Consider the following 13,786-nt stretch of genomic DNA (forward strand, 5'->3'; position numbering starts at 1 on the left):
TTTATCATGGTGAAGAAATTCCCTTCTATTTTTTCCTGTCCTTTGAAGTGTTTTCAACAAGAAGGGATGTTGAATTTGGTCAAATGCATTTTCTGCATCAATCAAGATGATCATGTGGTTTTTCTGCTTTGATTTGTTGATATGGTGTATTAAGTTGATTTTCTTATGTTGAACCATCCTTGCATACCTGGAATGAATTCTGTTTGGTCATGGTGTATGATTCTTTTAATGTGTGCTGGATTAAATTTGCAATGTTTTTGAGGATTTTTGCATCTATATTCATTAGAGAGATTGGTCTGTAGTTTTCTTTTCTTGTAGTATCTTTGGCTTTGTTATGAGGATGATGTTGGTGTCATAGAATGAGTTAGGTAGCCTTCCCTCCTCTTCAATATTTTTGAAGAGTTTGAGCAGGGCTGGTACTAATTTTTTCTTGAATGTTTGGTAGAATTCACATGTGAAGCCATCTGGTCCTGGAGTTTTCTTTTTGGGGAGCTTCTTAATGACTGATTCAATTTCTTCTTTACTTGTGATTGGTTTGTTGAGGACATCTATTTCTTCTCGAGTCAATGTTGGTTGTCCATGCCTTTCTAGGAAGTTGTCCATTTCATCTACATTGTCGAGTTTATTAGCATAAAGTTGTTCATAGTATCCTCTCATTACTTCCTTTATTTCTGCGGGGTCAATGGTTATGTCTCCTCTTCCATTTCTGATCTCATTTATTTGCATCCTCTCTCTTCTTCTTTTTGTCAGCCTCACTAAGGGTCCATCAATCTTATTGATTTTCTCATAGAACCAAAGTTTTGTTGATTTTCTTGATTGTTTTCATGTTCTCAATTTCATTTATTTCTGCCCTAATCTTCATTATTTCTTTCCTTTTGCTTGCTTTGGGTTAGTTTGCTGTTCCTTCTCTAGTTCTTTCAAGTGGACAGTTAATTCCTCGATTTTTGCTCATTCTTCTTTTTTGAAGGCATTTAGGGCAATAAATTTCCCTCTTAGCCCTGCCTTTGCTGCATCCCATAAATTTTGATATGTTGTGTTTTCATTTTCTTTTGCCTTGAGATATTTACTTAATTCTCTTGTGATTTCTTCCTTGACCCACTGATTGTTTAAGAGTATGTTGTTGAGCCTCCATATATGTGTGAATTTTCTGACCCTCTGCCTATTATTGATTTCCAACTTCTTTACTTTATGATCTGAGAAAGTGTTTTGTATGATTTCAATCTTTTTTTAAGTTTATTGAGGCTTGCTTTGTGACCCAGTTTATGGTTTATCCTTGAGAATGATCCATGAGCACTTGAGAAAAAGGTGTATCCTGCTGTTGTGGGGTGTAATTGTCTATAAGTGTCTGTTAAGTCTAACTCATTTATTGTATTATTCAAATTCTCTGTTTTTTTTTAATTGATCCTCTGTCTAGATATTCTGTCCATTGATGAGAGTGGAGAATTGAAGTCTCCAACTATCATGGTAGATGTGTCTATTTCTCTTTTCATTGTTTGCCTCATGTATTTTGGAGTGCTCTGGCTTGATGCGTAAATATTTATGATTGTTATGTCTTCTTGTTGAATTGTTTCTTTTATTAATGCAGAGTGTCCTTCTTTGTCTTTTTTAGTTGTTTTACATTTGAAGTCTAATTTGTTGGGTATTAGTATAGCTACTAATATCCTATGCTCTTTTCTGATTGTTGTTTGCATGAAATATCTTTTCCCAACCCCTCGCTTTCAACCTATGTTTATCCTTGGGTCTAAGATGCATCTCATGTAGACAGCATATAGATGGGTCCTGTTTTTAATCCATTCTGCCAGCCTATGTCTTTTTTTTTTTTATAAATATTGTTACATTTATTTTTTAACATTATTATTATTATTAACCCCATTTAAAAGGTCCAGCCTATGTCTTTTGATTGGGGAGTTTAATCCATTAACATTTAGTGTTACTGTAAGAGCAGTACTTTCTTCTACCATTTTACCTTTTAGATTTTATATGTCATATCTAATTTTTCTTCTTTTTCCTTTTACTGGTAGTCTTCATTTCTACACTCTTCTCCACACCTCTCTCTCCTGTCTTTTCTTGTCTGTCTGTAGTGCTCCATTTAATATTTCTTGCAGAGCCAGTCTCTTGGTCATAAATTCTCTCAGTAATTTTTTGTCTGAAAATGTTTTAATTTCCCCCACATTTTTGGAAGACAATTTTGCTGGATATAGAATTCTTAGTTGGCCGGTTTTCTCTTTTATTATCTTAAATTTATCATCCCACTGTCTTCTCACCTCCATGGTTTCTGCTGAGAAATCTACACATAATCTTATTGGGCTTCCCTTGTATGTGATGGATTGTTTTTCTGTTGTTGTTTTCAAGATTTTCTCTTTCCCTTTGATATCTGACATTCTCATTAGTAAGTGTCTTGGAGTATGTCCATTTGGATCTATTCTGTTTGGGGTACGCTGCACTTCTTGGATCTGTAATTTTAAGTCCTTTCATTAAAGTTGGGAAATTTTTCAGTGATAATTTCCTCCATTAGTTTTTCTCCTCCTTTTCCCTTCTCTTCTCCTTCTTGGACACCCACAACATGTATATTCGTGTGCTTCATGTTGTCATTAAATTCCCTGAGTCCCTCCTCATGTTTTCCCCATTCTTTCCCCTATATTTTCTTTTGCTTGTCGGCTTTTGGATGTCCTGTCCTCCAGTTCACTAATCCTATCTTCTGCCTCTTGAACTCTAACATTGTAGATTTCCATTTTTTTTTTTTTGTCTCTTCTACTGCCCTTTTCATTCCCATAAGTTCTGTGATTTGTTTTTTCAGACTTTCAATTTCTTCTTTTTGTTCGTTCCTTGCCTTCTTTATATCCTCCCTCAGTTCATGATTTGCTTCTTGATAAGGTTTTCCACGTCTGTTTGAACATTCTGAATTAATTGTTTCAACTCCTTTATCTCATTTGAATTGGTGGTTTGTTCTTTCGACTGGGCCATATCTTCAATTTTCCTAGTATGATTTATTTTTTTCTGGCATCTAGGCATTTGATTTCCTTAAATAGTTTATTCTGGAGATTGCTTTCATTTTTTTTTTAACTAGGATTTTCTTGCTGAATGACTTTGTTCTCTATCTGTTCTTTGACATTCAGTTCAATTTATTCTAGCCCTCTAGCTTAGGTTTTGTTTAACAGATCAGAATTTTTCAGTTCTTGCTTTCTTGTTTCTTGCCCTGCCTGGATGGTGCCTTTCCCCCCACCCCCACCTTAGGAGGGTCTTCTTAGGTATTATAGACCCCAGTCAGATTTTTTTTTATTAATTAAAAAAAAATTAACTAACACAACATTTAGAAATCATTCCATTCTACATATGCAATCAGTAATTCTTAATATCATCACATAGATGTATGATCATCATTTCTTAGTACATTTGCATCGATTTAGAAAAAGAAATAGCAAGACAACAGAAAAAGAAATAAAATGATAATATAGAGAAAAAATATGTATATATATAAAACAAACAAACAAACAAAAAACTATAGCTCAGATGCAGCTTCATTCAGTGTTTTAACATAATTACGTTACAATTAGGTAGTATTGTGCTGTCCATTTTTGAGTTTTTATATCTAGTCCTGTTGCACAGTCTGTATCCCTTCAGCTCCAATTACCCATTATCTTACCCTGTTTCTAACTCCTGATGGTCTGTGTTACCAATGACATATTCCAAGTTTATTCTCTAATGTCATTTCACATCAGTGGGACCATACAGTATTTGTCCTTTAGTTTTTGGCTAGTCTTACTCAGCATAATGTTCTCTAGGTCCATCCATGTTATTACATGCTTCATAAGTTTATTCTGTTGTAAAGCTGCATAATATTCCATTGTATGTATATACCACAGTGTGTTTAGCCACTCGTCTGTTGATGGACATTTTGGCTGTTTCCATCTCTTTGCAATTGTAAATAACGCTGCTATAAACATTGGTGTGCAAATGTCCGTTTGTGTCTTTGCCCTTAAGTCCTTTGAGTAGATACCTAGCAATGGTATTGCTGGGTTGTATGGCAATTCTATATTCAGTTTTTTGAGGAACTGCCAAACTGCCTTCCACAGTGGTTGCACCATTTGACATTCCCACCAACAGTGGATAAGTGTGCCTCTTTCTCCGCATCCTCTTCAGCACTTGTCATTTTCTGTTTTGTTGAAAATGGCCATTCTGGTGGGTGTGAGATGATATCTCATTGTGGTTTTGATTTGCATTTCTCTAATGGCCAGGGACATTGAGCATCTCTTCATGTGCCTTTTGGCCATTTGTATTTCCTCTTCTGGTAGGTGTCTGTTCAAGTCTTTTTCCCATTTTGTAATTGGGTTGGCTGTCTTTTTGTTGTTGAGTTGAACAATCTCTTTATAAATTCTGGATACTAGACCTTTATCTGATATGTCATTTCCAAATATTGTCTCCCATTGTGTAGGCTGTCTTTCTTGATGAAGTTCTTTGATGCACAAAAGTGTTTAATCTTGAGGAGTTCCCATTTATTTCTTTCTTTCTTCAGTGCTCTTGCTTTAGGTTTAAGGTCCATAAAACCGCCTCCAATTGTAAGTTTCATAAGATATCTCCCTACATTTTCCTTTAACTGTTTTATGGTCTTAGACCTAATGTTTAGATCTTTGATCCATTTTGAGTTAACTTTTGTATAGGGTGTGAGATACGGGTCCTCTTTCATTCTTTTGCATATGGATATCCAGTTCTCTAGGCACCATTTATTGAAGAGACTGTTCTATCCCAGGTGAGTTGGCTTGACTGCCTTATCAAAGATTAAATGTCCATAGATGAGAAGATCTATATCTGAGCACTCTATTCGATTCCATTGGTCGATATATCTATCTTTAGGCCAATACCATGCTGTTTTGACATGCATGGCTTCATAATATGCCTTAAAGTCAGGTAGTGCGAGACCTCCAGCTTCGTTTTTTTTCCTCAAGATGTTTTTAGCAATTCGGGGCACCCTGCCCTTCCAGATAAATTTGCTTATTGGTTTTTCTATTTCTGAAAAATAAGTTGTTGGGATTTTGATTGGTATTGCATTGAATCTGTAAATCAATTTAGGTAGGATTGACATCTTAACTATATTTAGTCTTCCAATCCATGAACACAGTATGCCCTTCCATCTATTTAGGTCTTCTGTGATTTCTTTTAACAGTTTTTTCTAGTTTTCTTTGTATAGGTCTTTTGTCTCTTTAGTTAAATTTATTCCTAAGCCCAGTCAGATTTTCCCAAACCAAACTGGCTTCCTCTCAGGAGGAAAGAGTCATTGGCGTCAGTTTTCCCTGAGGTTGAGACCCAGCAGGTTGAAAGATTTTCCTATGAAACCTCTGTACTCTGTATTTTCCTATCCTGCCTGGTATGTAGCACTTTTCTGCCTGCGGGTCCCACCAGCATAAAGTGATATGGTACCTTTAACTTCAGCAGACTCTCCCTGTGGGGGGGCGTGATTGAGATAGAGGAGAGGTTGTAGGCTGGCTTTAACTGCTTCAGTTTTCCAGACCCTGGGGTCTGAATTCCTTAAGGAGGGAATCCACCTGAGCTGGGCCCACCCCTTCTCTCCTGGGGAAGGCACAGCCCAGACAAACTCTCAAACAAGCTTAATTCTGCCTATGCTTGGGGCAGTTGGAGCCTGAGAAGCCATGCATCTGTATCCAAAGAGCAGTCAAGCCATAGCAACACAGCCACAAAAAAGAAAAGACAAAAAAAAATCCTTTTCGGAGCAGGACCCCCATTCCTTGGGTTTGCCAATCAAGAACTTAAGTTGGTACGTTGTTCTGTGTATCTCCAGGTCCTGTGTACCCCCTCCTTTCCTTCAGGGCCCAGACCCTTTCAAGTATTTTGTGCTGTCTGATCCAAAATACCTCTGTTTTTGTTTTTGTTTTTCCTTTTTCTGTCAGCCCTGCACCCTCTACCCTGGGGCAAAACCCAGCAATCTCAGCTTTTACTCAAGGTTCAGCTGAGCTCGGGGACTATTTTTAGTCATCAAAAGTTGTTAATTAATTCCACAGTTGGAGCTTGGTTGAGCTCAGCCCCTGCTGCTAGCAAAGTCTCTTTCCTATCCCCTTTGGGAAGCAGCCTGTGAGTGAGGGTTGCCGGCCACCACTACTTGGGGAACTCACGGTTCTGGGTGGGCTCACAGCTGGCCCAGCTTGTCCAGACTGGAGTACGCTGTGTGTCTGGTCACTGACGTGGCCCCAGCAGTTGTTCTGTATTGTTCCTGGCTGTTTACTTGCTGCTTTGGAGGACGAACTAAATCCCACTCCTCGCTAAGCTGCCATCTCTAAATACCTGTTTTGTGCCCCAGCATATGATCTATCCGGGAGAATGTTCCATCTGCACTAGAGAAGAATGTATATCCTTGTGTCTTGGGGTGCAATAACCCATATATATCTGTTATTCATTTAATTATATAACCCATTAATAAATGGTCTAATTCATTTATCAAGTTGCATAACTTCTCTATTTCCTTGTTGATCTTCTGTTTGGTTGTTCTATCTATAGAGGAGAGTGGTGTATTGAAGGCTCCTACTATTATTGTTGAAACATCTATTGCTCCCTTCAGTTTTGCCAATGTCTGCCTCATGTACTTTGGAGCTCCTTGATTGGGAGCATAAACATTTATGATTGTGATTTCTTCTTGGTGAATTGTCCCTTTTATTAATAGATAGTTTCTTTCTTTGTCTCTTATGATGTCTTTACATTTAAAGTCTATTTTGTCTGATATCAGTATAGCTACTCCTGATTTCTTTTGGTTACAACTTGCATGGAAAATCTTTTTCCATCCTTTCACTTTCAATCTATTTGTATCCTTGTATCTAAAATGAGTCTCTTGTAAGCAGCATATAGCTGGATTTTATTTCTCAATCCATTCTGCCAATCTGTATCTTTTAATTGATAAGTTTAGTCCGTTAACATTCAAAGTTATTACTGAAAAGGCATTTCTTGAATCCAGCATCTTATCTTTTTTATTTTATTTGTCAGATCTATATATTCTTTTCCCTCTTTCTCCTTTTATCCTTTGAGTTACCCTTACTGGTACTCTTCAGCTCTGTGCCCTCCTCCAGACCTCTCTCTCCTTTTTTTTTTAACTGGCAGAACTCCCTTTAATATTTCTTGTAGGGCTGGTCTCTTGTTGACACATTCTTTCAGGATTTGTTTGTCTGTGAAAATTTTAATCTCCCCCTCAGTTTTGAAGGACAATTTGGCTGGGTACAGAATTCTTGGCTGGAAGTCTTTCACTTTCAGGATCTTAAATATATCATACCACTGCCTTCTTGCCTCCATGGTGCCAGTTAAGTAGTCTGAACTCAGTCTTATGTGGTTTCCCTTGTACGTAGTGGATGGATTTTCTCTTGCTGCTTTCAGAATTTTCTGCTTCTCTTCAATATTTGACAGACTAATTAGTATGTGTCTTTGGGAAGGCCTATTGGATTTATTCTGTTTGGAGTTCGTTGGGCTTCTTTGAGTTGTATGTTTATATCCTTTATAAGGGTTGGAAATTTCTCTCCATTATATCCTCAACTTCTCTTTCTAACCCTTTACTCCTCTCTTCTCCTTCTGGGACACCAGTGATTCCTACATTTGTGCACTTTGTTTTGTCCATCATTTCTCTGACATCCAATTCAAATTTTTACATTTTTTTTTTTGCCATTTGCTGTTTTGAGTGTTTGAAAGCAGTTGTCCTGTCCTCTATATTGCTTATTCTTTCTTCTGTCTCTTCAAATCTGCTGTTGTGTGCCTCTAGTATGTTTTTTATTTGGTCAACAGAGTCTTTAATCTCTGTGATAATCTGCTATTTTTCTATTTATTCTTTCGCATTCCTCTTTATGCTCTTCTGCTGTCTTCTTGATCTCCTTTATGTCATTAGCCATCCCACTTACTTTATTAAGTGGAGTTATATGAACATCTTTGATTACTTATTCCAACGTCTGGGTCTCCTCTGGTGTTTTAATTTGATCATTAGGCTGGGCTGTATCTATCTGCATTGTGATATGCTTGGTGATCATCTGTTGTTTTTGTTGCATGTAAATATCTTGATTGATTTACTTTGGGAGTGGATTTCCTTCAGTAGTCTAAAGCCTTGTGTTTGCAGGGTGGATGTGTAGCAGGATGCAGGGTACAGGATGGGGCACAACAGTGTGGTGATGCGTTGCAGCGCAGGTAGAGGTGCAGGTTGGGGATGTTACGCTGGTGCTTGTGAACGTGAACACCCAGCAGCTAGGGAGGATGTAGCTGTGTGGGTGCACATGTCTGGGGGGCATACCACTGGAGTGCATTGGTCTAGGGCGTGGGGCCCTTTGTGCACATGCGCAGAGCTCTGGCAGCGGGTAGGTGTTATGCTTTCATGGGCTGGGGGTGGATGTGACCCGGCTGCAGCTACTGGAATTTTGATAGAGATTGCATTGAATTTGTAAATAGCTTTAGGCTGTATTGATGTTTTAACATTAAGTCTTTCAATCCACAAACCTTTCCATTTACTTAGGTCTTTAATTTCTTTCAGAAGTGTTTTATAGTTTTCAGTGTATATCTTTCACCTCCTTGGTTAAATTTATTCCTAGGTGTTTTGTTATTTTAAATGTGATTGTAAATGGAATCTTTTTTTTAAATTTCCTTTTCAGATTGTTCATTAGTGGTATATAGAAACCCAGCTACCTTCTGTGTGTTTATCTTGTATCCTACAACTTTGCCAAATTGGTTTATTTGTTTCAGTATCTTTCTTAAGTGAATTTTTTTGGGATTTTCTATTTGTAGGATCAGGTCATTTATGAATAGACTTACTTATAATTTGGATACCTTTTCTTTCTTTCTTTTGCCTGATAGCGCTGGCTAGAACTTCCAGTACAATGTTGAATTACCAGTAATGACAGCAGACATCCTTGTCTTGTTCCTGATCTTAGGGTAAACGCTTTCAGTCTTTCACCATTGAGTATGATATTTGCTGTGGATCTTTCATAAATGACCTTTATTATGTTAGGAAAGCTCCCTTCTATTCCTAGTTTTCTGAAAAATTTTTTTCATCATGAAAGGATGTTTGATTTTGTCAAATGCCTGTCTGCATAAATTAAGGTGATGTACTACATTGATTATTTTAATGTTGAGCCATCCTTGTATTCCTGAAATAAATCCCACTTGGTGATGGTGTATTGTCTTTTTAGTATACTGTTGGATTTGTTGAGGATTGCTGGTGAGTTTTGAACAAGGTCCTGACACGATTTGATCCCCAGTTTTGAGCACTCACTCTGCCGCAAGTAGGGTGAGGCTTGGAGGTAGGGGACTGGTGAGCAGCTTGGTGGCACTTGGCCTTCAGTGTTGCTGCCATCGGTGGAGAACAGCACTTTCAGTGTATGGACTTTAGCGGGTAGATACTAGATGTGGGGGAAGGAGGGAAAGGAGGGCCCTAAGTCTGGCCCCCCGCCCCTTGCCTGAAACCCAGCTTCCCTTGGCTCCTTCCCACTACTATTTTCTGGCCATATCACTCTGTGAGAGCCACATACCCGGCTAGAACCTACTGCCTCAGAGCTAAGGTTGCCCCTGGGGGAGGGGCGTTTGCCCGTTGCTAGGCACCCAGGTTCCGGCCCCTAGTGCTAGTCGCAGCCATGCTGCAGACACCATCCTTCCTGCTGTTGTTGCTCCTCCTGGCGGTTCCTGCCCTTGCCCAAACCTGGTTGCGGCCCCTCTGGTACCAGGTGGGGCTGGATTTGCAGCCTTGGGGGTGCCAGCCAGATGGCCTGGAGGGTTGCAGGAGTGCCCTGGGCTGCCCTAACTATTGGATGGGCCTGGGCGGGAGGGACCGCATCTACCCTGTGGCTGGAGTCACACTCACCACCACCATGATGCTGGTGATCAGCCGCGCGATGCTGCAGCGGCGGCGTTCCCTGGCCACCAAGAATGAGGTGAGCACAGCACTGGTCTGTCCCCCACAGGCCTCTACCTCCACTCATATACAATGGACCATTTCTTCCTCCCCAACTCTCTTTCCCATTCCCCCACCCCATGTCTTGTGGGCCTCCTGGACCCCCCACCCCACCCCACCCCATTCCAGTTCCCTATATATCTATTCACACATCTACATGGAGCCCACGTCTATCAATCCATCAACCCCTGATCCTACACCATGGCCAGTACCCTGCACCCATCTGTTGCCTATTGGTACCTCTGCTCCCCATCCAGAACTCATGGGCTTCAAGACCAGCCCCAGCCTAAAACAGACCCTTGGTGACCCTCCATTGCCCTGAGTCCCTGTTCCCATCTCCATCAGGCACTACTCCCATCCTCAACCCCTCCTCCCTAGCTCCTTTGCTATCTTATTACAGCTGCGCTCCCCCTCCCATCCCTGCATTCCTTTTCACTCCTTCCTCTTGATTCTGTCCTCAGCATCTGCAGATGGCCACTGACCCCTGTAGACCCTGGAAGCGGCGGAACCCGATCTCAGACCGCGCCCTACTCCTCGGGGTCCTGCACATGCTGGATGCCCTCTTGGTCCATATTGAGAGCCACCTGCAGCGTCTAGCCACCCAGCATCAAATAAAGGGAACTCCCACCCAGAGCGGGTGACCCAATCCGTGCCTCTCTTTGACTGATGGCCAGCTGGGGTGGGAATGGCCTGAGGCCCCAGGCCAGGGCTCTGGTCACCGTATCTGTTCTTTACAGGCCTGTGTAGAACCTGTGTCTGCTGGTCCTGTCTTACAACCAGCAGACTCTTTTTTTCCTAAATATTTTTATTGGGACATCTTCATGTACCATACAATATAACCAAGGTATATACAGTCAATGGCTCACAATATCATCACCTAGTTGTGTATGCATTACCATGAAAATTTTTCGAAGATTTTTGCATCACTCCAGAAAAAGAAAGAAAAATAAAAAACTCATACATCCCATATCCTTTAACCTTCCCTCTCTTTGACCACTAATATTGCAATCTACCCCAATTTTTTTTTACCCCTTATCCTACCCCTGTTATTTATTTATATTTTGTCCTTATTTTTTTCACTCCTCTGTCCACACCCTGGATAAAGGGAACATCAGCCACAAGGTTTTTCCAATCACATGTTCACATTATAAAAGTTGTATCTTTATACAATTATCTTCAAGAATCTAGGCTACTGGAACACAGTTTAACTGTTTCAGGTACTTCCCTCTAGCCACTCCAATACAGCATAAACTAAAAGAGGCTAATTATTTAACGCATAAGAATAACCTCCAGAGTAACCTCTCGACTCTGAAATCTCTCAGTCACTGAAACTTTATTTTGTCTCATTTCTCTCTTCCTTCCTTTGGACAAGAAGTCTTTCTCAATCCCATGATACCGGATGCCGGCTCATCCCCAGAAGTGAAGTCCCATGTTGCCAGGAAGATTTATACCCTAGGAGTCATGTCCCACATAGCGGGGAGGGCTGTGAGTTCACCTGCTGAATTGGCTTAGGGAGAGAGGCCACATCCACCAGACATTTTGAGGTATGCATGAGGAACTGGGCCTTGGTGCCCAGGATGGGTCATACTGCTCCGTCGCCCCATTAACCGATCCCTCCTCACTAAGGATACCACCCACAAACAGTCACAACTGCTCCTCTAGCCTGACTGGCACCTGGTGTGAGAAGATGTGACCATCAGGACAGACTTGGGTGGTCCAGGAAAAGCTGCCTGGAGGAAGTAACTACTGAGTTCTGAAGAAGAGTGAGTGGGGCAGGGTACCCCAGACAGGCTGCAGTCTGAGCACAGCCATGCGCTGGGTTTGGTTCTCTATGCACTTGGGCGAGGTGGGCAGCCCCCAGTCATGAAAGGGCTCAGACAAGGGGTTGGGTTTCTCTAACGGGCAGGGGGAGCCAGGACAGGACCTGGTTAGCTAAGGATAGTAGGGGGCAACAGGGGGGTCAAACCATACCCGTGGTGCCTGATGGTGAACTGACAGCCCTGGGTCTCCAGACACTGTGGGGTCACACCAGCTCCTTTGCTTTACCCACCCCCAACACCACCTTGGGGAGCCTGCCACGGGAGCTGTCTTTATAGCTTTGGTTCTTGTACTGGTTTGAAAGGATGTAAGCCCCCTAGAAAAGCCATGTTTTAATCAAAATCCCATTTCATAAAGGTAGAATAATCTCTATTCAGTACTGTATGTTTGAAACTGTAATCATATCCTCTCCCTGGATGATGTGATTTAGTCAAGAGTGGTTGTTAAACTAGATTAGGGGACGACATGTCTCCACCCATCTGGGTGGGTCTTGATTGGTTTATTGGAGTCCTATAAAAGAGGAAATATTTTGGAGAATGAGAGATTCAGAGAGAGCAGTGAATGCTGCAGCACCACAAAGCAGAGAGTCCACCAGCCAGTGACCTTTGGAGATGAAGAAGGAAAACACCTCCTGGGAGCTTCATGAAACCGGCAGCCAGGAGAGAAAGCTAGCAGATGACGCTGTGTTTGCCATGTGCCCTTCCAGCTGAGAAAGAAGCCCTGACTATGTTCACCATGTGCCTTCTCACTTGAGAGAGAAATCCTGAACTTCTTCGGCCTTCTTAAACCAAGGTATCTTTCCCTGGATGGATGCCTTAGATCGGACATTTCTATAGACTTGTTTTAGTTGGGACATTTTCTCAGCCTTAGAACTGTAAACTAGCAACTTATTAAATTCCCCTTTTTAAAAGCCATTCTGTTTCAGGTATATTGCCTTCTAGCCACCAGCAAACTAGAACAGTTCTGTCACCAAAATGCAGCTGTCTCAGGTTTTCTTCCCAGGCCCTTCAGGGTAATCCCCCAGAGAGTCATGTACTGAGTCTCCAAAAGTGAACACTCCCTGGGCGCTTGGCTCCTGCCCAAGCCCCCCTCACCGTGCCCAGGTCCAGCAGCCCCAGCCTGGATCGAGGCAGACAGCCCTAGCTAGCTGCCTCCATCCTTGTGGAGGCCTCCACATGCTCTGGAGCCTGGACGACCCTTGCTCCAAGGACCCTGGCAGTGGAGTGAAGGCTGAGCCCCTTCCTTCTCCACAGGAGAGCCAGACTGAGTGGGCCTGAGGCCTACACAGTCGTACAGTCCCCCTTGTAGAAAAAGGATATAAGATTATGAATTCGTAAATAGAAACAGGTGAATAAAAATGAGAAAAGAAATCAGACAATTTACAAATTTTAAAAAGTTGACAAATACTATAAAACAAAATCCAGAAAAATAATGGTTTTGGTGACATTTCTGTAACAGTTTTTTCCTCTACATTTTCTGGCTGATGAATGTGATGGTCTGTACCTAGGACAAAGATTTTGTAACTTAGGGGAAAATATTTTCTTACAGAGAATAGAAAAATAATTCAGTCTTCCTGTGTGTGTGTATGTGTGTTTAGTATTTATGCTTCCACTTTATCATTTTTAAGAATTAAACTCCCACCTCAGTAGTCTTAAGAGCAATATAATGAAACACATAATAAATTTAGATTTATGCCCATCATAGTTTCAAAGGCTTCCCTGAAATAAATCTGGAATTCACATCTTTTTCCTTAAAGAAAGAAAAACTAACAGTAATTTTATTATGCTTCTGTCTACCCATGCTCACTTAAACAGAACTGGATGAATTCAAGTCTAGTGCTGTTTAAAATTTTGTTTGCTACAACACATTCAGGTGATCTGCCTCCCTGTATAACATATTTCTTAAACCTAACTGAAAATAAAAGATTTTTTAAAAGGCCTCCTTCTCTTAAATGGAATTTTATCATGATACTGAAATTTTTGTCCAAGGCATAGTCTAAGTGGTTTCATACCACAATCAACTCTAGTGAATTTCAAGAAAAACAGGAGA

General features: G+C 41.0%; 1 protein-coding gene across 6 annotated transcripts in view; it reads left to right on the forward strand.

Moving 5' to 3' along the window:
* LOC143657237 (solute carrier family 26 member 6-like) overlaps positions 1-10,792 on the forward strand; it is a 30,208-nt gene extending 19,416 nt beyond the window's left edge. Inside the window, exons 1-2 of one of the 6 annotated variants that reach the window (XM_077129407.1) lie at positions 8,739-9,899; positions 10,381-10,593. In XM_077129407.1, the coding sequence (XP_076985522.1) occupies positions 9,603-9,899; positions 10,381-10,560 (477 nt within the window). In that variant the 5' untranslated portion in view covers positions 8,739-9,602 and the 3' untranslated portion in view covers positions 10,561-10,593. Of the gene's footprint in view, positions 1-8,738; positions 9,900-10,380 lie in introns of those variants that run through there. The other 5 variants (XM_077129405.1, XM_077129401.1, XM_077129402.1 and 2 more) reach the window with 5 other exon arrangements.
* The last annotated feature ends 2,994 nt before the right edge of the window (positions 10,793-13,786 follow it).

The sequence above is a fragment of the Tamandua tetradactyla genome, chromosome 15 (genome assembly GCF_023851605.1).
Source record: "Tamandua tetradactyla isolate mTamTet1 chromosome 15, mTamTet1.pri, whole genome shotgun sequence".
NCBI classification, from domain to species: Eukaryota; Metazoa; Chordata; class Mammalia; order Pilosa; family Myrmecophagidae; genus Tamandua; species Tamandua tetradactyla.